This window comes from Oratosquilla oratoria, chromosome 11 (assembly GCF_046742065.1).
Source record: "Oratosquilla oratoria isolate Oo_2021 chromosome 11, ASM4674206v1, whole genome shotgun sequence".
NCBI classification, from domain to species: domain Eukaryota; kingdom Metazoa; phylum Arthropoda; class Malacostraca; order Stomatopoda; family Squillidae; genus Oratosquilla; species Oratosquilla oratoria.
In genome coordinates this window covers 718,693-744,416 of record NC_134787.1, presented here as the reverse complement: position 1 = coordinate 744,416, position 25,724 = coordinate 718,693, and the positions used below count along the sequence as shown (strand labels likewise).

The 25,724-nt window shown below is 36.3% G+C and overlaps 1 protein-coding gene across 1 annotated transcript in view; it reads left to right on the top strand.

Moving 5' to 3' along the window:
- LOC143029542 (protein dispatched homolog 1-like) overlaps positions 1–25,724 on the top strand; it is a 414,630-nt gene that overhangs the window by 334,375 nt on the left and 54,531 nt on the right. The window contains exons 5-7 of the mRNA XM_076192201.1: positions 1,163–1,225; positions 5,321–5,444; positions 16,412–16,609. Of these exons, the coding sequence (XP_076048316.1) occupies positions 1,163–1,225; positions 5,321–5,444; positions 16,412–16,609 (385 nt within the window). The remainder of the gene's footprint in view (positions 1–1,162; positions 1,226–5,320; positions 5,445–16,411; positions 16,610–25,724) is intronic.

Genomic DNA, 25,724 nt, shown 5'->3' with positions numbered 1-25,724 from the left:
CAGGCTCTACCACTATCATAAAAACCCTTGACTGCTCTCAACAGCTTTCCTCCTATCCCATACATCTGCAATACCTCTCACAGTGGCTTCCTGTCTACCCTGTCATAAACCTTTTCCAAATCTATAAAATCCCAGAAAACATCCTTACCTTTTGCTAAAGCTTTCTCACTTATCTGTCTTACCACAAAAAACTGATCCATGTAACCCCTACCTTTCCTAAACCCACACTGCTCCTTACCAATTACTCCCTCTGTTCCTCTCTTAATCCTCTCAATCAAGACCCTCCCATAAGCCTTCCCAATCACACTCAACAAACTGATCCCTCTGAAACTACTACACATTTGAGCCCTTTTCCTTTATGAAGCAGAACTATACAGGTACTCCTCAGTCCTCTTGGACTCGCCCTCTTTTAGACAAACATTGAACAACCTCACCAGCCAGTCCACCATCTCTGTACCTCCCTTTCTTAGACACTCCGAATGACACCCATTTAACCCAGGTGCCTTGCCTGCTCTCATCATTTTAATAACTGCTCTCACCTCATCGTATTACCTTGAATTTGCCCACATATGTTTTCAACTTTCCTCTGCCACATGACTTCCCAAACTCCATCACTAACTACTGCTTAGACCCTCCTCTGCCCCAATCACAGGCACATTGTCATCAACAAACAACAACTAGCTCACCTCCCACTTCCCTCCACTCTCTTTAACCACCTCCAGTCCTCTACATAAGATTTAATTAAGATCAACAGCATTCATGTGTACACTGTTATTTCCATACAGGATGCTCTTTTCCTTTGTTGTGTGTGCTACAATTTTTTTTTATTCTTATCTATAGTATCCATGTAACAAAGGGTTCTAGCCTAACTCATTTAACCCACTCTGTTCTGGATGACTCTTTTATTTTTGTCATGGAAGCTTGCCAAATAGGTTTGTTTTATGGCAGCTAGAATGAATGGTAGAGTAAAACACACCAAAAGGGTTACTTGATGTAGGATAAAGACAAGTTAACCCTTTTGCTGCTGAGAGGGTTTCTCTAAGCTAAATTGAATTACCTAGTGGCAGGTAGAAGTTATATTAAGCCGTAAAGTGTAGGAACAGTGTTAACCAGGTAAGTTTGTGATCAATTTTTTTAACTGCAATGTCATCTCCTTTTCCAGAGAGCACAGAGAGGACCATGTGGGCAGACTTGAGCCATCGTCTCCGGTCTCCCATATGAACTGGTGAGTAGGCCACCCCTAGTTAAGTAAGAAGGATGGGAACATTTGGAGTATGAATAAATGAGAAAAAGAAAGAGAAGAACAAAAGAAGATTGGGATAGTTACAGGCTGTTTGTTATAACTTAATAGATATAAGGGTAAATATTTGTGAAATAAACACATTAACCTTCAAAAAGTCAGAATAAAATCATCTGGTGTTGACCAAGATAAAATCCTTAAAGGTATCCAGTTCACCATATGAGCAGTAAAGGATGAACATGATTTTTTTTTAGGAAATAATGAAGAACTCCAGTGCAATGAAATCTGAGTATTACTTCTAGCAATACATTGAGCCTTGTTAGAAAATTTGTTATACGGTCATGGCAAAATTCTGTTTTTATATATATTCATACCATCAGGCATGATATTATCAGCTACTGTGCTCCATGGTGAATGCAGAGTGTAGTGTCACTTTTAACAAACTCTGTCCAAAAGAAGACTTGCTGTCTACATTTAATATTACTGTTATTGAGTGTAGCATTTTGAGAGTAGCGTATATTTGTAGTTATTTGGCAGTTGCCAACAAGTCTATCAAAAGAAACACCATATAAGGACAGAGCCTTTATTAGTACAACATTTCATCTTCACATGGTTTCTTTTGATAGTAATGTAAATGTAATGATGTCAGAGTATCTTGGAGATGAGCTGTTAAATGGAACAGGAGTGAGATATGGAGTGGCAGGGAGGAAATATAGTGGAGAGATGTCGGAGATGTGTAATGAAAAGGAAATGATATCTCTCTTCCCTTAGAAGGAATATACTTTTGTTCTGTTCGTCGTAAAGGTAGGGTAGTGTCCAGTTTCTGGTTCCCATCAGTCTTTATATCCTTATCCAGAATACTTGTGGATCACTGTGTTTCTTTTTCATTTCCTTTACCAGTATTTCCTACTTTACATCATTTAGGCATTTGGTCTCCTGGAGCATGTTTTTTGCTATATCAGATTCAGAGGTAAGCTGTCCATCTTGTGAATTTAACAAGCTATATATTATTATATTGTGCTTGGGGAAAACATAATGCATGGCTAGTGTAAGGGTGTGAAATTGTTCTGTGATAGGTAATACAAAAGTTGTGGCCAATTTTCTTTCATATGTCCTCATAATACCCTTGCACTGCATTATCTATGTTTGAATATGGTGTATTCTTTTGATCAGGTCCTTGTTTTAGCTTAAGTTCCTCTTGTAGGAATCCCAGTTCAATTTTTAGTTCAATTGATGGTGGTGTGCTTAGCATGATTAAGCTGTGTGATAATGTTGCTACACTGGAAAAGAGGTCACAGATGCTAATAGATCTGGCTGTGTTATGGATGTTCTATACCTATATCATTGTTGGTATTACATCTGGTGTCATGGCACTGTCCTGTCTGATGCAAGTCAGAAAGTCTGGGCTCATGTTTTTTTTTTCTTTCTTCTTATTTTATCATCCACTGCCATACTGATATTGTGATTGGAATATCTATGGCTGGCATTGAAGTTGCCTTTCATATGAACAGAGTTCCCATGGTGGAACACATGGTTATGACTTTGTTCTGGGAAGTAAGGTCATTTTTGTGAAAGATATATTGTGTATCATATGATTGTGTCTGCTGATTTTTTTCTGCACTGCTAGGAATGAGTCCTCGAAGTCTTGTGATGTCCTATGCTTCAAGCCTGATCTTACAACAGTAGCCACACCATTACTAATTTCACCTCTCATGTTTTGTTGGTATATATATATATATATATATATACCCCCTTTCCAAACATTTTCATTTTGCTGTCTTTTTTTATATATCATTGGATCTTGATCTATTTTGTAGTATATGTTTGTTATTTGATTTCATCTTCTGAAAGCCCAATTTAATACTATATTGTAATAATCAAATCCATCAGTTCCATTGCCTCGAACTTTTTGTTGTAGTACTTCCTGTTTCTTTCTAAGGCATAATATCATTCTTATGGGGCTATATATATTCCTGTGGTTTAGAAGTAAGAAATTGTGATTTACTGTATTCCAGACCCCTATGTGCGAAAGGTACTGCTGTAATTCGACTACATAGAAATATAGAAAATATAGTTATCAAGAAAGGAGTACAGCGAGGCAATACAATTTCATATACAATTTCAGAAGATTGTGTTGGGAAAAGAAAACTTTGAAGATTAATAGTGAATATTTTATTCACCTTAAATTTGCAAATGATTCTTATTTCAGAGACAGTAGAAGGTTTATGAAATATGTTGTGTAATCTGAACAAGGAAAGTTGCATTTAATTTATTAATTCTCAGCACTTCTCCACCTCCAACATTTTCCTCTTTTTCTAGTTTTCTTCCACTCTCACTTAAATTTGTATAAAAAAAAAGTTATCTGACACTCCCCAACTCTCTCCTGAAAACATGAATGTCCAGATATCATCCTTTCCTTCCTTTGAATACCACTACACTGTCCATTAATGCTCTACCACCATTATTCTTTCCACTACTCTTTCCAATTTATAATTGTGTGTGTCTCTCTTCTTAAACAATGTGTTTGCTATTATGAACTCTCTTTTTAAACATGTTTCCAACATAATTTCTCCACTAATATTCTCTTCCTACATCCTAAACCTTCCTACTATTCCATCTATTAGCTCATGCCATACTCTAGCACTGAGATCCCCCAACACCACTACATTAACAATATTCCCAGAATTCTCTCAGCATTTATTTAAATGTATCAGAAAAGCATCTCTTTCCTCTTCACTTTTCTCATTACCAGGTCCATATCCACTCAGAAAAATTGAAAGCTTACATCCCAGTTTCACTTTCACCCACATTAACCTTGGAGATGCTTCCCTCCACTTAATGTGCTTTCCTGTCCGACCGCTCTTGACAAAATACTAACTGTCCTTCCGTGACCCAACCATATCAAGGGCATGTAACCTGAGTCCCTCCACTTTCCTCATCCCCTTTTCTGTACCCCTCACTACCTCATTTATACCTGTACTCTAACTTTCTGTAACTATTCTGCTGAAGAGGACTACAGATAGTAGTTTAAATATACAGTTTTTCCTGTACTTCCGATATTATTTCTCCGATAGTATGTTTATAGTGAACATTTACAAATGTGTTATAACATACCAGTTTCCAATAGGAAATAATGTTATTTTGGTCATTAGAAATATGCCCACTATGCCTCCATTTTGCCATAGTTTTTCCTCTAAAGCAGCAGTTCTTTACTATTTTGCCCCCATTATGATTACCCTTAGCAACTAGTAGATCAAGAATTATTCAGGAGAGTTTACAAACATATAACATTATATAGGGCATATGCATCACCATATTGTGCTTGGAGTCTCGGATGAAGAGATAGGATACTCCTGTGTGTTTACCTAGTTGTATTGTATGGGAAGGGGAGCTATGCTTGTGGTGACCTGTTTTTGTATTTCACAAGATCAAGTTTGTTCTTAAATTATTGTATTGTGTTTGCACACACTATTTTTTCGTCCAATTTGTTCCAGATATCTATCACTCTGTGTGGGAAGCTGTTCTTTTTCAGGTCTCTTCTGTAGCTGTCCTTTTTGAGTTTCATTGCATGTCCTCTTGTTTTTCCTCTGTCCCACTTTAGTAAGTCCTCTCCATCAAGCTGTTCTTTTCCAATAAGTGTAGAGTCAAAGAATTTTTTGTGGGCTTATGAGTTAAAATAATCAAATAACGCTGCTACCCCTTATTCTCCTGCATCCCAAATATACCTGTAGAATGAGAATCAGTTATGTCAGGACTGATAATTGTATTAGAAAAAAAAAAAAAAACACTCGCACACAGTTAAAGAGATACTGGACCAGCCAAACCTACTCATGCTTTAGGTCCAAATACTGGCATCTTTACTTGAACAGGGTAAATAAAAAATTATGGTTGTCACACCTCACTTTATATGATGTGACTAATTGATATATCTATTCAATGCAACTCACACATGGAGTTAGAACCCATTCCTTAGAGGTACCAAATTCATCTTAGTGGTAAGTAAAAAGTTGGTCAAGATAGTTTAATTATTCATTTAGTGATTTATTCATTTGTGTGCTCATATGCCCCTTTTTTATATAGGTACGCACGGCTTTTAGCCCATCACCCCTATGCAGTGCTCAGTGGGGTGGTTGTTGTTGCAGCGTCCTGTCTTGTCCTCTCCCTCACTGCGCGGCCTCTCCCCAGCTTCACCGACCCTGCCTATGTGAGTATGATATACCCTCCTTACAAACAGATGCACAAGCAAACACACCGACAAACCCCTGATTGGAATAGATGTCTAGAACGAGCTCTGGATTACAGCGCTTTTTTGCTAAGTTGGAAGAAATGAATGCCTGGCCTGGTTTGGTATTTGTATGGGAAGGGGAAGCATAAAGAGTGCTCAAAATGAATTAATAGGATAAATTTAGTGAGTGAAAAAGGAACAAAAATGGAGGATGGTGAAGGCAGACAAAAATATGGCGAACCAACTAAAAGAAGACTAGATGTGAGTGCAGTTGAACTGCCATTAAATGTCATCCGCCAAAAAAGATGTAATATTGAGATGCCACAACAAAACTAAAGGTATGAAAAAGAAACTTTAGGATTTTTCAGCTTTGCAAGAGAAGGTATAAGACTAGGTAAAGGTTTAGATTTAGAAAGGGAGATTAGGTATAAAAATATTCCATGGAATCAAGAGATTACAGAGTTATAGAAAGATATTATAGATCTAAGGGCAGAATGCAGGGCAATGTATAGAGAAATGAGTGAGTTTTAAAGACAAAATGCAGAAACCAACAGCTAAGCTCGAGCTTAGTGAACTAAAAAAAGAACTCATAGTAAAAAATTAAAATGAAAGGATGAAAAATGAAGATACTAACAAAAATGAGGCTTTGAATAGAGAAGTAAAACAACAAATTAAAACAGTGACTGAGAAAGTTGGAGATAGCATAAAGGAAACAGATCTTTATGAAATAAAAAACAATAGAAATTAAATCAGGAAAACCAAAAAAGCTTCTAAAGAAATTGTACAACAAGTGCAAGAAGATGCAAAGGAAACAGTTATTAAAGTAATCAAAGAGAAAGAAAATTTGGTCAGGGACACAGTAGAAAAAAAAGTGCATAGTGGTATATGGTATTAAAGATAAAAACATAATGTACCTAGATACTTAAGAGAAAAAGATGAGAAAGAAATAGCAAAAGAAATTCTGAAAGAGGTACAAGATGAGGGGGAAGAGATGGAAAAAGAAATAGAAGTGCATAGAATGGGACAATACACTAAAGAAAGGAATAGACCTCTAAAAATTAAACTGAGGTCACAAATGATAGCAGAAGGAGTATTAGCAAAAACAGCAAAGTTGGGAAAAAGTGAAAACTACAAAAACATATGGATAAAAAAGAAATAAGTGATGAGTAAAAAGAGAGAAAAATACTCTAAAAAATGAAGCAAATGAAAAAAGAGAGAGGAACTGAGACTGAAAAGATTTTTTTTTTTTTTTTTTTTTTTTTTTGAGAGAGAGAGAGTGCTGGACTTGAGGCTGAGAAAATGATACATCAAAAGAAAAGAAACACAGGAAACATAAATCAAGGAGGAAAAGGAAAAAAATTAAAAGTAATGTATACCAACATGGACGGTCTGATTTCAGGATTAGATGAATTAAATGATTATCTAGTGGAAGAAAAAACAAATACAATTGGAATTGTGGAGATGAAATTAATAGGTCCACTACCACCAAATAGTGATGGACAAGGTTTATATAATCACTGGATAACAAATAGGAAAAACTGGGTGGAGGAGTCATGTTTTTGACTAAGGATTACTTAAATGTGATGAAGATCACAGAAGAAAATAACAATGTGGAATTGATCATGATAGAAGTTGAAAATAGGGACTTGAAAAATAGAAAAATTGTGGTGATATATGTGCCCCCAAAAACACTTTCTTGGAAAGAGAGTGACCATTCCAAAATGTTGGAGGACACAAGGCATACATTACATGAAATGCTGAAAGGAGGAAATCTAGTAGTTATGGGTGATTTTAACTGTAAAGAAATATGTTGGGAGGAGATGACAGTGAAGGGTGGAGAGGACCTTTGGGAAAACATACTACTGGACATGACCATTGAATACACAATGACTCAATGGGTAAAAGAATATGAGACAAAGAAATAATGAAGAACCGCTGAGACTAGATTTAATAGTTACATCAGAGCCTGAAATTGTGGATAAAATTGAATACAAGAAACCAGTTGGGAAGAATGACCACACACTACTTGAACTTGAAGTAAAAAAGGAAATATGTTTGGGGAGAAATGAGAAACACAGAAAAGGAAGACTGATGTATAAAAAAATGGATTTTGGGGAAACTCAGAAAATTCTTTCAAAAAGTCAGTTGGGAAAACTTCATTAATGAAGAAACACAGGTGGAAGAGAAATGGACAATATTAAAAGAAATCTATAATGAAGGAATGGATAAATATATACCAAAACAAAAACAAGAAAAGGTGAACATTAAGTGCTGGTATAACAAAAAATGTAGTGAGGCAAAAGATAGAAGAGACAAAGCTTGGAAAAGATGGAAAAAAAGAAATAAATGGAAAGTGGAAAATATACATAAAACTAAGAAATGAAAATGTAAAAATATGCAGGGAAGAAAAAAGAAACTATGAAACAGACATAATAGACAAATGTAAAGATCAGTCTAAATTATTCTATAGATGTGTAAATGGTAAACTAAAAAATAAACAGGAAATAGTAAAACCTATGTCAAGGGAACATAGAATACTGTATACAAAGGATATAGAAATGGATGAAATTATGAAAAATATTTCAAATCTGTATTCACAAAAGAAAACATACAGAATTGGGATGAAGAGGAGAAAGATCCCTTCCCCCCAATGAGAGAAATACTTGTGACACAGAAAGAAATAAGGGACCAAATAATTAATATTGATGTCAGAAAATCATGTGGCCCAGACAGAATTGCAAACTAGATACTAAAAGAATGTATAGATGAACTAATGGACAAAATATTTAAAATAATAGTTTGCTCACTCAAAGAAGGAAAGGTACCAGAAGACTGGGAAAATGCCAATATTGTGCCAGTATATAAAGGAGGAAACAAGGAAGATCCAACAAACTATAGACCAGTCTCCCTTACAAGTACAATAGCCAAAATTTGTGAGAAAGTCATCAAAAGTAGATGGACTAAGCATCTAGAGGAGAACAATATACTAAATTCAGTTTTAGACAGGAAAGATCATGTGCCACAAATTTGATTTATTTCTATTCAAGGTTAATAGATATAATGCAAGAAAGGGACAGATGGGCAGACTGTGCTTTACTGGACTTACAAAAGGCATTTGATAAATTACCACTCAAAAGCTATTAAGAATACTCAAAACAACAGGAAGTATACAAGGAAAACTATTGAAATGGATGGAAGATTTCTTGCATGGGAGAAAAATGAGAGTGGTGCTCGGAGATAAAAATTCTACATGGGAAGAAATGATAAATGGAGTCCCACAGGGCTCAGTACAGGCTCTGATAATGTTTGCTATATATATAAATGACATGGATGAAGGTATAGAATGTTACATGAACTTCTTTGCAGATGATGCAAAACTACTAAAAGTACAGAAAACGATTGTGAATCGCCACAGAAAGACCTTGATAAGGTCTGAAAATGGAGTCAGAAATGGGAAGTGAACTTCAACATTAAGAAACATAGTATAATGGAATTTGGAAAAAAAAAAAAAAAAAAAAAAAAAAAAATAATATCAGGACAACATAAAATTGGTGCAAAGAAAGTAAAGAAAGTTGGTTCCAAAAAGGACCTATGAGTAATCATCACCTAAGACATGTCCCTAGACAAGCAGATAAATAAAATAGGCAGAGAAACCTACAATTTATTAAGTTCAATAAAAGTGTCTTTTAATAACTTGGATGAGGTAATGTAAAGAAAATAGTAGTCACACTGATAAGACCAAGACTGGAGTATGCTGCAACACTATCGACACCCAGTACAAAAAAGAATATAAGGAAAATAGAAAGAATCCAAAGAGCAATGACAAAGACAGCCCCAACACTTTCCAAATTGACATACAAGCAAAATTTGTCTAAACTGAAACTACCAACCCTGAAACAAAGAAAAAGGTGATCTATCGGCCATTTACAGAATCATGAAAGGCATGGAAATCCTTGACAGAGAAGACTTAATAAAGTGGGATAGAAGAAAAACAAGGAGACATGAGAAGAAATTCAAAAAGGATAGTTATAGAAGAGATCTGAAAAAAAAAAGTTTTCAAAACATAGTGGTGGATGTCTAGAACAGATTGGATGAAACAATAGTATGTGCAAACACCATAGATGAATTTAAGAACAAACTAGATGTTGTGAGATACAAAGATGGGTCGTTGTGAGATACAAAGATGGGTCACCATGAGCATAGCACCCCTTCCTGTATGATACAACTAGGTAAGTACACATACAAAATACTGACTGGACCGGACATCTAGAACGACCTCTGGAGAATAGTGCTTTTTGGCTAAGTTGGAGGAAATGAATGCCTAGTTTGGTATCTGCATGGGAAGGGGAAAGCTTAAGGGTGCCTGAAATGAGATAATAGAGTGAAATTGGTGAGTGACAAAGAAACAAAAATGGAGGATGGTCAAGGCAGACAGAAATATGGCAAAGCAACTAAAAGAAGACTAGATGTGAGCAGGGTTGAATTGCTGTTAGGTGTCATCCCTAAGAAAAGTTGTAATATTGAGATGCCACAAGAGAATCAAAGGTATGAAGAAGAAAGTTATATTTTGATTTTTCCAGCTTTGCAAGAGATGGTAGAAGACTGGGTAAAAGTATAGATTTAGAAAGGGAGGTGAGGTATAATGATATCTCATGGAATCAAGATATTATGGAGTTAAAGAAGCAGATTATAGATCTAAGAGACAAATGCCTTGCAATGTGTAGAGAAATCAGAGAGTTAAAAAAACAAAATGTAGAACTCAATAGAGAGCTTAGTGATGTAAAAAAATAACTAAACATAGTAAAAAATGAAATTGAAAGGATGAAAAATGAAGATACTAGCAAAAATGAGGCTTTGAAACAAATTAAAGTGGTGACTGAGAAAGTTGGAGATAGTATGAGGGAGACAGATCCTCAAAAAATGAAAAACCAATGGAATTAGATCAGGAGAATAAAAAAAAAATAGTTTTTAAAGAAATTGTCCAGCTACAGATACAAGAAAATGCAAAGGAAACAGTTGGTAAAGTAATCAAAGAGAAAGAAAATTGGGTCAGGGACACAATAGATAGAAAATTGCATAGTGGTATATGGTGTAAAAGAAAACACAATGTAGGTAGGTACTTAAGAGAAAAAAAGAAAAAGAAATAGCAAAAGAAATTCTGAAAGATGTACAAGATGAGGGGCAAGAAATAGAAAAGGAAATAGAAATGCATAGAATGTGACAACATTTAAAAGAAAAGAATCCTCTAAAAATTAAGCTAAGGTCACAAATGATAGCAGAAGTGTTAGCAAAAACAGCAAAGTTGTGAAAAATGAAGACTACAAAATTATATGGATAAAAAAGGAAATGAGTGATGAGAAAAAAGAGAAAATATGCTAAAAAAAATAAAGCTAATGAAAAAAAAACCAGACTGAAAAGGAGTTTTTTGGAGAATGCTGGACCTGAGGCTAAGAAAATGGTATATCAAAAGAAAGGAAACACAGGGAACAGAAAACAAGGAGTAAAAGAAAAAAAAATTAAAGTAACTTATACCAACATGGTCTGATATCAGGATTAGATGAATTAAATGATTATGTGACGGAAGAAAGAAACAGATACAATGGGAATTGTGGAGACAAAATGTCCACTACCACCAAATAGTGTTGGACAAGGTTTATATAATCACTGAATGAAAAATAGAGAGGAAAAACAGGGTGGAGGAGTCATGTATTTGACTAAGGATTACTTAAATGTGATGAAGATCACAGAAGGAGAAAATAATGTGGAATTCATCATGATAAAAGTTGAAAATAGTGACATGAAAAGTAGAAATTTTGTGGTGATATATGTGCCCCCAAAAACACATTCTTGGAAAAAGAGTGACCATTCCAAAATGTTGGAAGATACAAGGCATACATTAGATGAAATGCTGTAAGAAGGAAATTTAGTAATTATGAGTGATTTTAACTGTAAAGAAATATGTTGGGAGGAATTGACAGTGAAGGGAGGAGAGGACCTTTGGGGAAGCATACTACTGAACTTGACCATTGAATACACAATGACTCAATTGGTAAAAGAAAATACCAGATATAGGAATAATGAAGAACTGTCAAGTCTAGATTTAATAGTTACATCAGAGCCTGAAACTGTGGATAAAATTGAATACAAGACACCAATTGGGAAGAGTGAACACATACTACTTGATCTCAGGGCCCTTACATGGGGGTGGCATATGCCCTGGGGCAGCACATTTAGGGGGACGGCAATTCTAGTCTGGGCATGCCGCCCGCAAGGCTGACAAAATAATTCTAATAAAAAAAAAAGTCAAAGGAACCCTGAATATTTTACTGTAATAAATTTTGTTAGATTAAACAGAATATGAAATATTTTTCCCTTATCCTTTCTGCAATAGGGACATTGAAGACAATTTTTAAAATACATAGATACATATACACTCCACACCCCTCCTTCCTCCCTCTTATCTTAGCACCTCCTGGATGATGGGTCATCCCACCTTGTCCACTGCCCTGGGTCAGAAGCAGTGTTGCAAGACACAGCACATCCACAGCAAGGTCCCCTCTCCGTCCTCCCATGCATAAAAGGAGAAGACGGGAGAAATCCCTTCAGGCTGCATCAAAATTTGCTCACACATACTACCTCACCCCCCATCCCCCTGCCCATTCCACCTCATGCATTACAAGCCAATTTAATTATTTCACAAGCCAGTAGCTGAAACAGGCTGTAAGGGATGGTGGAAATGGGAAGTGGTGATGGGGAGGGGGGACATCACTGAGAACTTTGCCCTGGGATGGCACTTAGGATTGTAAGGGCTCTGCTTGAGCTCAAACTAAAAGAGAAAATATATATAGGGAGAAACAAGAAACACAGAAAAGGAATGCTGATGCATAACAAAACAGATTTTGGGAAACTCAGAAAATTCTTTCAAAATGCAAGTTGGGAAAACTTCTTTAATGAAGAAACACAGATGGAAGAGAAATGGACTATTTTAAAAGAAATCTATAATGAAAGAGTGGATAAATATGTACCAAAACAAAAACAGGAAAAGGTGTACATTAAGTGCTGGTATAACAAAAAATGTAGTGAGGGAAAAAATAAAAGAGAAAGCTCGGAAAAGATGAAAAAAAGGAAAGTGGAAAATATATATCAAACTAAGAAATGAATATGTAAAAGTATGCAGGGAAGAAAAAAAGAAACTATGAAAAAGACATAATAGACAAATGTAAAGATCAAACTATATTATTCTGTAGATAAGTGAATGGTAAACTGAAAAATAAACAAGAAATTGTAAAACCATATCAAGGGAGCATGGAATACATAGAGGATATAGAAATTGCTGAAATTATGAACAAACATCTCAAATCTGTATTCACAAAAGAAAACATGCACAATAGGGATGAAGGAAGGGGAGAAAGGTCCATCCCAATGAGAGAAACAATTGTGACACAGAAAGAAATAAGGGACCAAATAATGAACATTGATGTCAGAAAATCACATGGCCCAGATGGAGTTGCAAACTAGGTACTAAAAGAATGTATAGATGAACTAATGGCCAAAATATCTATAGAATTATGAAAGGAATGGAAATCTTAGATAGGAATGATGTATTGAAATGGACAAGGGAAAAACAAGAGGACACAAAAAGAAACTCAAAAAAGATAATTACAGAAGAGATCTGAAAAAAATAGCTTCCCACACAGAGTGGTAGATACCTGGAACTAATTAGACAAAGAAACAGTGTGTGCAAACACTATACAAGATTTTAAGAAAAAACTTGATGCTGAAAGATACAAAGACGGGTCACCACAAGCATAGCTCCCTTCCCGTATAATACAACTAGGTAAATAAATAAATACAAGACATGGAAACTTACTCGATCTATGGATCACTAACCGCGAAAGCATGATAACCAATGTAGAAATCAGTGAAACTATTACAAATAGCAGTCACAACTTAGATTCAAACTGCAAAAAATTTTAGAATAGATACTTGTGTTTCTACAATATCCGATTTTAGTAAAGTTCAGTTCATAGGACTAGGTCAGGAACTTCAGCTTAAAGATTGGAAGGCAAAATTAAGCAAAAGACCTGTAGATCAGATGTGGGAAATATTTCAAAATGCGCTTACTAAGATGATTCATACTTACATCCCATTTAAGGACAGACTCCCCCCAAATCAGGCTTGCCCAAAATGGCTTGACAGAGAAACTGAAAAAAGTATTGCTAAAAAGAGACAGGTTTATTTATTTATTTTATTTATTACTATTTATATTATCATATTTTTTCATTTATTCATTTATCATTATTATGATTTTTCACATCCGACCTATTATGGACTAGAAGGTCTCCTGTCAGCACGCTCCACCTTTTAATCCTTTGTAAGACATACCTCCAGCCCTCTGCCTGTCTCGCCCATGTTGATTCTTTTACATGGTTTACATGGGATGGAGTACAGCACATTGCCTGCATGGGAGTGTGGTGGCTTTTTCTGTTTTATTATATCCTTACTCCACACACACACAAATAAATTTTGTGCAGAACCCCCTCAAGAAATTATGGTTGATGGTTGTGCTGTGGAGGAATGACATATTTGGTATCCTCCCTATTCCTGGTGCCTCTCTAGATGACCTCACAAGTTTTATTTTGCAGTTGTAGAATGCCACCATGGTTTGTGTAGGTGGGATGGGTAGATAAGTGGAGGTACGCTGAATGCTCAATGTAGTGTGTCCCATGTAGACCTCACAGGACACATACCAGGCTGGGAACAGTCCAACATAATGACTCAAAGCATGAACAAAAGAACAAAAATTATTAGGGAAGCAGCATCTTTTCAAATACCATTCAACATGAATAAAGGGTGCTGATATGTAATGTGGGTATCGGGCAGTGGAACTGGTTACTTACCGTATTTTATGGCGTATAGTGTGCAAATTGTTTCCGTCGGAAGGGCCTAAAAATGGGGGGTATGCATTATCCGGTGGTGTGCATTATCTACGACCTACGATAAAAATTCTGCGGCTGTGTGTGTGATTTTTTTCACAACAAAGTCGGGACGGCACACTTCTCCGTGACGTTCCGTGAGAACAAGAAGAACAGCCATGGTGACATGAAAGAATACGCCAGAATGGGCTATACAAACATTTGGTATAGGTAGGTATCTATCGAATCTTATTTTTCATGTTTAAATAGGCCTAAACACCATGAAACATGATCAATATTCATGATATTTGCCCATGTTCACAGCATCCTAGTTTGAATTTTTATGTTTGCTTTGTTGCTTCACTTTAGGTATGGTACAAATTCCATTGCGGCCGTTCATAAACTCGTGTCAAACACCTGACTACAACACCCTCTTTCAGGAGTTATATTAACTAAACGTCACCTCGATGAGAGACTGTCCTATTTCACCACTGTCATTGCAGGTTCAAAGCTAAAACGAAATAGTCTGTAGTTTGTTTCAGTATTAAATAAAAAATGGTAAAGACGAATTATTTCCTCAAGATATGTAATGAACATTTTCTGTAAAAATCCCAAAATTTTTCTGTATATTTTACTTTCAATAAACTTTTTTTAGATCACATTTCCTACAAACTATTTAAGCTACAAAGTAATAAGGGACCAACGCATAACATGAGTCATATACCGGTACATGTAGTTCCGACTTTTTCTTAGTTGTGTCCTTGATGCCTAAACTGACACTTAATTTAGTGACAAATCAACAGATTTCCCAGCGGTGGCTCTAGCCAATGAAAAATACTTCTCCATGTAACCTCGTTCACATGATACTAAGTAATTAATCGCCATTATTTCATTGGTTTATTTTTACTAACACAAAGTATTGTAGTCTATGCAAATATTTGGGATCCGTAAAACAGTACTGGTACCAACATCATGAACGTTGGCCGTTTTAGCTCACCCGGAATATGCTAGATCAGGGCCGAGATTGACAGTTCTATTGCCAATCTAGCCTACACTAAACACCCTCTTGCGAGAGTTTGTTAAACGTCACTTCAGTAAAGACACTTATGAACCGAAACATAGTTTGTTGCTGCATGGCGATAAAAACTTGTACACGGTGTTAAAAACTTGTAAGATGAATTATTCCCTCAGGATAGTAAATTACAATTTTTCTGTAAAAATCCGAATTTTTTCATGTACATTTTGTATTCAATAAACTTTTCATGGCTCAAATTTCACACAAAACAATGGACCAACGCAAGCAGTAGTTGCATACATGCAGTTCACGAGCTTTAGCCACCAGTGACTTTTCCTGGCATGCGCGTTATATGTCGGTGCGGGCTATCTGTGTATTGAGATAACGAAGTGCATGGGTGCGCATTATAACCCGATGCGCATTTTAAGCCGGAAAATACGGTAATGACACCTACCACCTGAGCAGCAACACTAGGATAGGTCACAGTGTGACATAACAGAAGAAGCCATACCTGATCAAGGAGGTGTAGTTATCCAGAGCACAGATGTCTATCCAACTTGGACAGCTGTCTATCCAAAAGGATCCAGGAAATAAACAATGCAAACTTTTTACAGCATATAATACAGGACTAAACCCTACAGGGAGCAACAGTGATAACCATTTATAGGGTGAGAACAGCCAGAAGAGAGAGGAGCCAGAGATGTAGCAACCCCAACATTGATACTAGGCAAAGCCAATGACTATCCAATATCATGGCTAGTGAAGTTACCAACAGGTCATAACACTAACTCATGTAAAGGACATAAGTTGGAACCATTTGAATAGTGTTATTTGGTTAATAAAGGAATGCCCAGCTTCCTGTGTTTCCCCTCCTTTGTCTTATCATATTTCCTATCTTTATTAACTCCTTTCAGTTTAGTGAGATAATTTTATCTTTGATTAAGGGTGGAGACTACGATGTGAAGAAGACCTATTTCACTCTTCAAAACTTATTACAATGTTTTTCCTCTATCCAGGGCTTTGAATCTCGTGGCACAGTTATCGCCCAGCGTGCTGTAGCCTGGGAAAACCTTTTGAAGGCATCTCGGCACCTGGGGCCTCTCTCTGTCAACCCAGCACAGGATCCTGAGCTACAAGCCAAATTTTCCCGGGCTTCCACACCTGCCCCCAATGGAAATGACACTGTGGCCCCACCCCCAGGACACATTCATACGGTGAGATAAATTTAGGGGTATATTGACCAGTGCCTGTCTTTGAGTCATCAGCTGCCTATCCGAAAGGAACCAGGAAATAAATAATGTAAACTTTTTACAGTGTGTAATACAGCCGTTAAACACAGATAAGCATGCACAAAGTGATAAAAGGATAGAACTTCCTAAATAATATGTTTAGACCCAATAAATAATTTTCATATAGAGAACCACCTTGAAGGTTTAATCCTGTGACCTTGGGTAACCTTCAAATTCTAGGTCAAGAAAAACACTATTCTAGGTTAAAGTTATCAATGTGACATTGCATATGATTTAAAGGGGAATCGCTCTCACCCTGATATTCAGTAATAATATCTTTTTCAGATTTCCCCCCCTTAATCTTCTGCCTTATTTCATGGTAACATGATGTGGTCCATAACAGAGTGTAGGCAGCATACATGGGCTCAGAAAATTAATAAAAAAAATTCTGACCAGATATCCACTACTCTGTGTGGGAAGCTATTCTATTTCATATCTCTTCTAAAACTATCATTTTTGAGTTTCTTTTCATGTCCTCTTTTTTTTCTTTTGTCCCACTTTAATAAAGCATCTCTATCTAGGACTTCCATTCCTTTCATAATCCTGTAAATAGTCAGTAGATCTCCTCATTCGATTCTTTGTTCCAGGGTTGGTAGTTCCAATTTGGACAATGTACCGGGTATGTCAATTTGGAGAGTGTTGGTGCCATCTTTGTTGTTGCTCTTTGCATTCTTTCTAATTTCTTTATATTCTTTTTTGTACTGGGGGTCCATAGTGTCACAGCATACTCCAGTCTTGGTCTTATCAGTGTAATTGATATTTTCTTTACCATTTCCTTATCCAAATAGTCAAAAGCCACTTTCATTGACCTTTGTAAATTGAAGATTTCTCTTCCTCTGAACCAATTTTGTATTTCCTCAATATTCTATTTTTACTTTTTCTAAACTCTATTATACTACATTTCTTGATGTTGAAGTTCACTTCCCTTTTTTGACTCCATTTCCAGAATTTATCTAAGTCTTTTTGTAGTGATTCACAATCTTCCTCTGTACTTACTTTAATATTTTTGCATCATCTGCAAAGAAGTTCGGATAACATTCCACACCTTCATCCATGTCATTTATATATATGGCAAACATAATTGGAGCCAATACCAAACCTTGTGGGACTCCACTTATCATTACTTCCCAGGTCAAATATTTGTCTCTAAGTACTACCCTCCTTTTTCTCCTGGTCAAGAAATCTTCCATCCATTCCAATAATTTTCTTTGAATACCACCCATTGATTCCATTTTTCTTAATAGCTTTTTGTCTGGTACTTTATCAAATGCTTTTTGTAGATCTAGAAAAGCACAATCCGCCCATCCATCCCTTTCTCATGTTATTTCTATTAGTCTCGGGTAGAAGCAAATCAAGTTGGCACATGATCTTCCTTGTCTAAATTCAAATTGTGTTGGATTCAGTATATTTTTTTCTTCTAGATATTTAACCCATCTACTTACAATTCTATTAGTTCATCCAACAAATCAGTAATATACCTATTTCTTAAAATATTTTTGTACCTAGGTTCTCTATCCAACTCCACACCTCTACCTAAAACTTCATCTTCTCTTGCAAGCCCTTAAAAAGCATAATTATCCAACTTTTGATATGATTTTGGGGTTTCATTCATATGGAATCTTTTAGGAATTACCCCCAGTGGTGATTCCATTTTGCTCATGTCCAGACATCTCTTTGCTGGTTTATTTTTCCTTCTTTCACTTTTGTCTTCCTCCATGTTATGTAATTAGCACAAGTTTTTATGATAATTATTCCATTACGGTCACTCAATTAGCATAAGTCCCTTTGTGTACATAAATACAACTAGTGTTTTCCAAAATATCTTAGCGACAAAGTGCTGCACATTAGAGCTCTTTCCAGACATCTGACTCCGCCCGCTGCTCGTAACAGGACAAGTGACCTGCTTGACATTAATCCAGCTAAATAGGACTTGTCAAAAAAAAAACATCCTCAAAGATACAACGTAAATCAAAATCATGCTGGTCAAGACTCCCAGGTATCACAGTCCTGCTATGAACTAATTCACTACAGAGGATGCAGATGCTCCAAAATAAAAATCATATACATTTCCTTGAATACTTGTTCATGGGACAGATGTAACAGCTGAAGACATATGGTACTGCTTTGCTGATAGAACTGTGATTTTGACCTTGGTAGTTGATATGAAACTTGCAAGATCATCAAAGTTGCAGGCCCATTTGAAATATTGCAATTTATCTCCATCACCAAACTTCCTGTTTTAAATATCTAGATATTAGTATTACATTGACTTTGAACTTTAAAGTTCATTCAGGGTCACTCTGAGAACTACAACCTAGAGATGCCTAACTGTTTTACATTATGTTAACAAGATTATACAAAATATAACATCCATGATAAATATCTATTACCTTAAAATAATGTTTTTCATGACCTGGAATTTGAAAGTCACCCAAATTTACAGAATTTGACCCTCAAGGTGGTTCCCCATCTTTTGATCTTGAAAATATGATTGAAGAAAATCCACAATTTTTTCTCCTTGTGTACAATTTTTATATCTAGTGTACTAGCGGATATGTAGCAGGTGTACTCCTTGTCTGGGGTATTGGCTGCATGTTATTGGGGGGGTTAAAAGTTGCTCAGCAGCATGCAGCTAATACTCTAGGGTCTATATGGGTCACCCCTATCGACCAGAGCCACACATAATTTTGTCTGTGATAGGGGAAATCTTTATTCATAGAGAAATTATGCTTCTTCATTATGCTGTGACTGTCCCCCTGTTATGCTGTCCCCCTACTCTTAACCTCTTTGATATGATGACACCTACGTAGGTGTCATGAAGAGCAAGTGGTTATACAAGAATGCCGGTGTCAGCATCTTGATTATATTTATTTTGTAGTTGTAGCTGAGTGACCCCCAAATTCTGTGAACTAGTTTTATCACATTTTCTATGTGTATTATTACTCAAAATGAAAGAGAACAGGTAATAATACAGCAATGACTTTATATTTTATAGCACAAGTAGTGTGGTGCATCATACAATAGACATCTGATGTCCTGTACCACTTCTTTGAATATTCATTTCCTTTTTCACCAAACCCTGTGGAAGGGGAGAAGGAATACTACTACTGAATGTTCCTACTTGAGTCATAAAAGACAACAAAATTGGGATGGGGACAAGACTAGGCATCTTACTCTTTGTAGACCTAAAGGGGACAATCCTAAAAAAAAGCAAAGGCAATGAGAGGGTCCAGGAGGAGTATTCCAACCAGAACCCTAAGGTTTGGGTCTTTTAATGTATATGCAGATGTGGTACAGATGAGAGTAAAAGGGAAGAGATAGGTAGAGTTAGGGAAGTTAGTGACAGAGTTTGGGAAGGTGTACAAAAGAAGAAAGTTGAAGATAAATGTGGGTAAAAGTAAGGTGATGACATGTACAAGGGGAGAGGATGGCAACAAATTGGAAGTGAGTATTAAAAGGAGAGAGACTGGAGGAAGTGGATAGCTTTAGATACTTGGGTGCAAATGTGATGGAAAGGGGGGGAGTGGAGGTGGAGGTAGAATGTAGATTGAGAGAAGCAAGTAAATGCCTTGGGGGATTAAAAAGTGTATTGAGAAATAGACATTTAGAAATGGATGCTAAGAGCAGATTGTATGAAGGAGTAATTGTGCTGACAGCACTGTATGGGGCAGAAATGTGGAACATAAGAGAGGAAGAGTTTAAATGTGTTTGAGATGAAGTGTCTGAGAAGTATGGTATGGGTTACTAGGTTGAATAGAGTGAGAAATGAGGAGGTGATAAGGAGAATGGGGGTGGAAAAGGAGTTAGGAGATAGGGTTGATGAAAAAGTATTGGAATGGTTTGGACACATGGAAAGAATGAGTGAAGAAAGATTAATAAAAGAGGTGTGGAAGGCAGAGGTGGATGGAGTGAACATGAGGGGGCAACCAAGGATGAGATGGATGGATGGGGTAAAAGGGGCATTGGGAAAGAGGGGAATGTCTGTTGAGGAAGGAAGGGAGAAGATAGGGGTGAGTGGAGAATGGTTGTATATGGATGATGCTGTGATGCATGGAAAGGAGTGGGTGGGGGATGGGGAGTGAGGGAGTATGTGTGAATGATATTTTGATGCAGCCCAAAGAGATTTCTCCCCCATCTTCTCTTTTTGTATGTGAGGGGATGGAGAGGGGGGATCACTGATTAAATGAAACAGCATTGCTGTGGATGTGCTGTGTCTTGCTACATTGCTTCTGATCCAGGGCAGTGGGTGAGATGCAGGGATGATCCATCATCCAGGAGGAGCCAAGAAAAGAGGGAGGGAGGGGTGGTGAATGGGAGTGGAGTATGAGGGGATGAAATGGGTGGGAGTGGATTATGCCTTTGACTACCTCCCTTGTAAGGGGGAAAAAGACCTTGGCATATGTATGTACATATGTACAGTCGTACCTCGGTACTCGACCGCCTCTATACTCGACCAAATCGGTGCTCGACCAAAAAATTCGAGTAGAAAATGCATCGGACCTCGAACAGATTTTCGGTACTCGACTAGCTCGAACAGCGGGTAAGCGTCAGTTCGACTCAGACCGCCAGCGGAGTAAGACGTACGCAGTTTGTTCGAGTATTTCTTCCCAGATTTAAACTTTTTCGTGTTGCTCTAGCCCTTAATAATGGGTCCAAAGAAAGACAGTGATAAGGGGAAGGCAAAGAGGAAAACAGTGAGGAGTAACCCTCCCTCCCGTCCTCTCCACATCCATTCCTGTATGCCATCAACCACTCTCCAAAACGTAAGTAAATTATACAAAATGGTTTATAATGCTTTATTTATCTTTATCATGTACTGCTTGTGCACATTTACATCTTCATTGTTGTTTAGATACACGTTCTTATAATATTTTAGGTATTTTTCTTAATGGTAAGAACGGATTAAAATACTTTCCATTATTTCTTATGGGAAAATTGGTTTCGGTGTTCGAACAAATCGGTGCTCGACCACCACCTCAGAACGGATTATGGTCGAGTACCGAGGTACGACTGTACTAGCAGGGGTTCCTCTAAGCTGAAGAAGATTGTCTGGCATTAACCAGAACAGAATTCTCAATGTCTCATATTGACAGTAAAGAATTAATCATTGGAATATCACATTTCAATCCTGCTTCATTTATTGTGATTTTTATTTTATTAATATGCATTTCTTTATATACTTTTGTGAAGAGATTTGTACATTTTTATCAATACTGTATTACTGTATTATTTGTTTACCCCAGTTAACAAAAAGTAGTCAAAGTATATTATAACAACATTTCCAGTCAATTTATGATGCTAAGACTTATAGGACACAAGTGTGGTACCAGTCCTGACATTATGAAAAATTAAAGTACTTGTCCACCACAACAACAGTGGTATAGCCAAGTTTTGACCATGAGGGGCAAGGTGGAATCAGGCTGTTTTCTGTATACACACATATTTACTCAATTTTTGGATCAAAGAATCAAACCATGAGTCTCCAATTGGGGGCCCAGGCTTGTTTGTGTCTATGTTAATTAGTTTTAGAGTTTAAGAAGCCTTATTGCAAAATTTAACCTGAAAGTTGCAGACTGAATAATTGATTAGGATGGTTACTTAAATATGGAGTTAATTCTTACTTTACTGATATCTATTATGTTATTTGTATGAGCTGCATGCACATATACACACATAACGAGGACTGTAGGCAAGTGCCAAAAGGTTTAGACACTATTTTTCATGGAGCCAAGAATGGGAAATTAATTTCAATACTGGAAATGGGCAATAGCTGCAAAAGACCATTTTTAAAATATCCCTTTGGAAGTGAATCCATTACAAATGTAAAAGAAGAGAAAGATTTAGTAGTGTTGATAAAATACAAGCTGTTACTTGACAAACATAACAGCATGAGTGTGGGAGAGATTGCAAACTGCTGCAGAAGATTAAAAAAAAAAAAAAAAAAAAAAAAAAAAAAAAAAAAGGGGGTGTGTGTGTCACCATATGGATAAAGAGATGATGAAAAAACTCATCAAAACCCTGATGTGTCCAAGACTAGAATATGTGTCAATGTTATGGTCCCACACATAGTGAAGGATATAAGATTGAGAGAATACAGAGGGCAGTAACCAAACTGGTCTCCAGCATGGTGGATATCATACGAGGAAAGACTAAAAGCACTGAGTCTGTCAACTTTGGAAGGTTGAAGAGAAAGAGGTGATATGATTACAATATTCAGGTCACTAAAGGGGATAGATTGGATTGACAGAAGAGATCTCCTGATGATGGGAAGGATTAAGAGGTTATGGGAGTGAATTAAGAAAGGCCACATGTCTAAATTATGTGAAGAAATATGGTTTTCCATATAGATGCATAAATATACAAAAAAAAATTAGAAGATGATATAGCCCAAGCTCAAACAATACATGAGTTCAAATCTAAATATGATAATTGGAAATCAAGGATATAGATTTAGTTGGAACTGTACATGAATTTGAGTCCAGGTATGTTAGAAAATTAGAGAGTAGGAGACAGGACCCACTGAGTGTTGCTCCTTTCCTGTACACTATGATTAAGTAAATAATATTTAGGTAAATACACACAAACTATGCTGTAACAATATGGACAGTATAAAAAAATTAGAAAGAATACAAAGAGCAATGACCAAGATGGCACCAACACTCTTTTAATTGACATACGAACAAAGATTGTCTATATTGGAACTACCAACCCTGAAACAAAGAAGAAAAAGAGGAGATCTACTGACTATTTACAGAAATATGAAAGGAATGGAAGTCCTAGATAGAGATGCTTTATTAAAGTGGGACAAGAGAAAAACAAGAGGACATGAAAAGAAACTCAAAAAGGATAGTTATAGAAGATGTCTGAAAAAGAATAGCCTCCCACACAGAGTAGTGGATATCTGGAATAAATTGGATGAGGCAACAGTGTGTGCAAATACTACACAAGAATTTAAGAACAAACTTGATGCTGAAAGATACAAAGAAGGTCACTACAAGCATAGCTCCCTTCCCGTATAATGCAACTAGGTAAACTAGGTAAATACAAATGGTGGATGTATAAACAGATTAATCTCAGGATTAAATGAACCAAATGATTAATTACCTGTCAGAAGAAAAGCCAGACATAATGGGAATTGTGGAGACAAAATTAAGGGGTCCACTTTTACCAGTGTTGGACATGGATTATATAATCACTGGCTTAGAAATAGAGAGGAGAAACAAGGTGGAATCATGTTCTTGGCTGTGAAAAACTTAAATGTGACAAAAGTTACATATGGAGAGAGAGAACAGATGATCACAATAAGAGTTGAAGATAGTGACATGAAAATCAGAAAGTTTGCAGTGATTTATGTGCCCCCAAAAATGGGGTCTTGGAGAGAAAGAGATTATTCTAAAATGTTAGATGATACAAGGCTTTCATTAAATGAAATGCTGAAGGATGCAGGTAATGCAGTACTTATGAGAGATTTTAACTGCAAAGAAATATGTTGGGAAGAGATGACAGTGAAAGATGGAGAGGATTAACCACTTCCATACGGTGATGCCTACGCAGGCAGCATGAGGAGCAAGTGGGTACTCGATGATGCCGACATCGCCATCTTGATTATATTTATTGTAGTCATACCTACGTAACCTTCATTCTCTCTAAACTGGCTTCATCATATTTTCTATGGTTATCAAAATACACGGGTGAAAGAGAACGAACGATTAAGCACTGACTTTATTTTTTATAATGCGATTATTATAATGCAACATCGCACTAATGCTGCTAATGCTGCCAGATGTGCGATGTGCCCCGGAGTGAAGAGGTTAATGAGGAAATGTATTACTTGACATGATTATAGAACATACAATGACACAATGGATAAAAGAAAAAACAATATCTAGAAATAATGGAGAACCATCGAGACTAGATTTATTATTTATGTGAGAACCTGAAATTGTGGACAAAATTGAATACAAGACACCAATTGCTATGAGTGACAACATACTACTTGAGATAGAACTAAAGGAGGAAATATATATATATATATATAGAGAGAGAGAAATGAGAAATACAGAAAAGAAAGACTGATGTATAGTAAAATGGACTTTGATAAACTTAGGGAAAAATTCAACAATGAAGAAACACAAGTGGAAGAAAAATGGATAATTCTTATAAAATTCTATAAAGAAGGAGTAGATAAATATATCCCAAAGCAAAAACAGGAAAAAGTGTATATTAAGTGCTGGTTTAACAAAAGGGGCACCAAGCAAAATATAGAAGAGATGAAACTTGGAAAAGATGGAGAAAAGAAAAAAAACCTAGAAAGTGGCAAATATAAGTCAATCAAAGGAATGAATATGTAAAAATATGCAGGGAAGGAAAGGAAAACTATGAAAAAGACATAAAAGAAAAATGTAAGGATCAGCCAAAACTATTCTATAGATATATGAACAGTAAACTAAAAACAAATGGGAAATAGTGAAACTATGCCAAGGGAATATGGAATACACAGAAGATACAGAAATGGCTGAAGTCATGAGCAAACACTTCAAGTCAGTTTTCACTAGAGAAAATGTACAACATTGGGATGAAGGGAGAGAAGTAACTCCCCCACCATGAGGGATATAATGGTAACATGGAAAGAAATAAAGGACCAAATCATGAACTTTGATGTCAGGAAATTGCAAGGCCCAAATGGAATTGCAAACCGGATATTAAAAGAATGTAAAGAAGAACTAATAGACAAAATATATAGCATAATAAGTTGCTCACTTAAAGAAGGAAAAATACCAGAAGACTGGAAAAATGCTGATATCTTACCAATTTATAAAAGAGGAAACAAGGAAGACCCAACAAATTACAGACCAGTGTCCTCTACAAGCATTATAGCCAAAATTTATGAATAAGTTAGGTATAAAAAGTAGATTGATAAAACATCTGGAGGAGAACAATATACTAAATCTGAGACAATTCGGATTTAGACAGGGAAGATCATGTGCCACAAATTTGATCTGTTTTTACTCAAGACTACTAGATATAATACAGGAAAGGG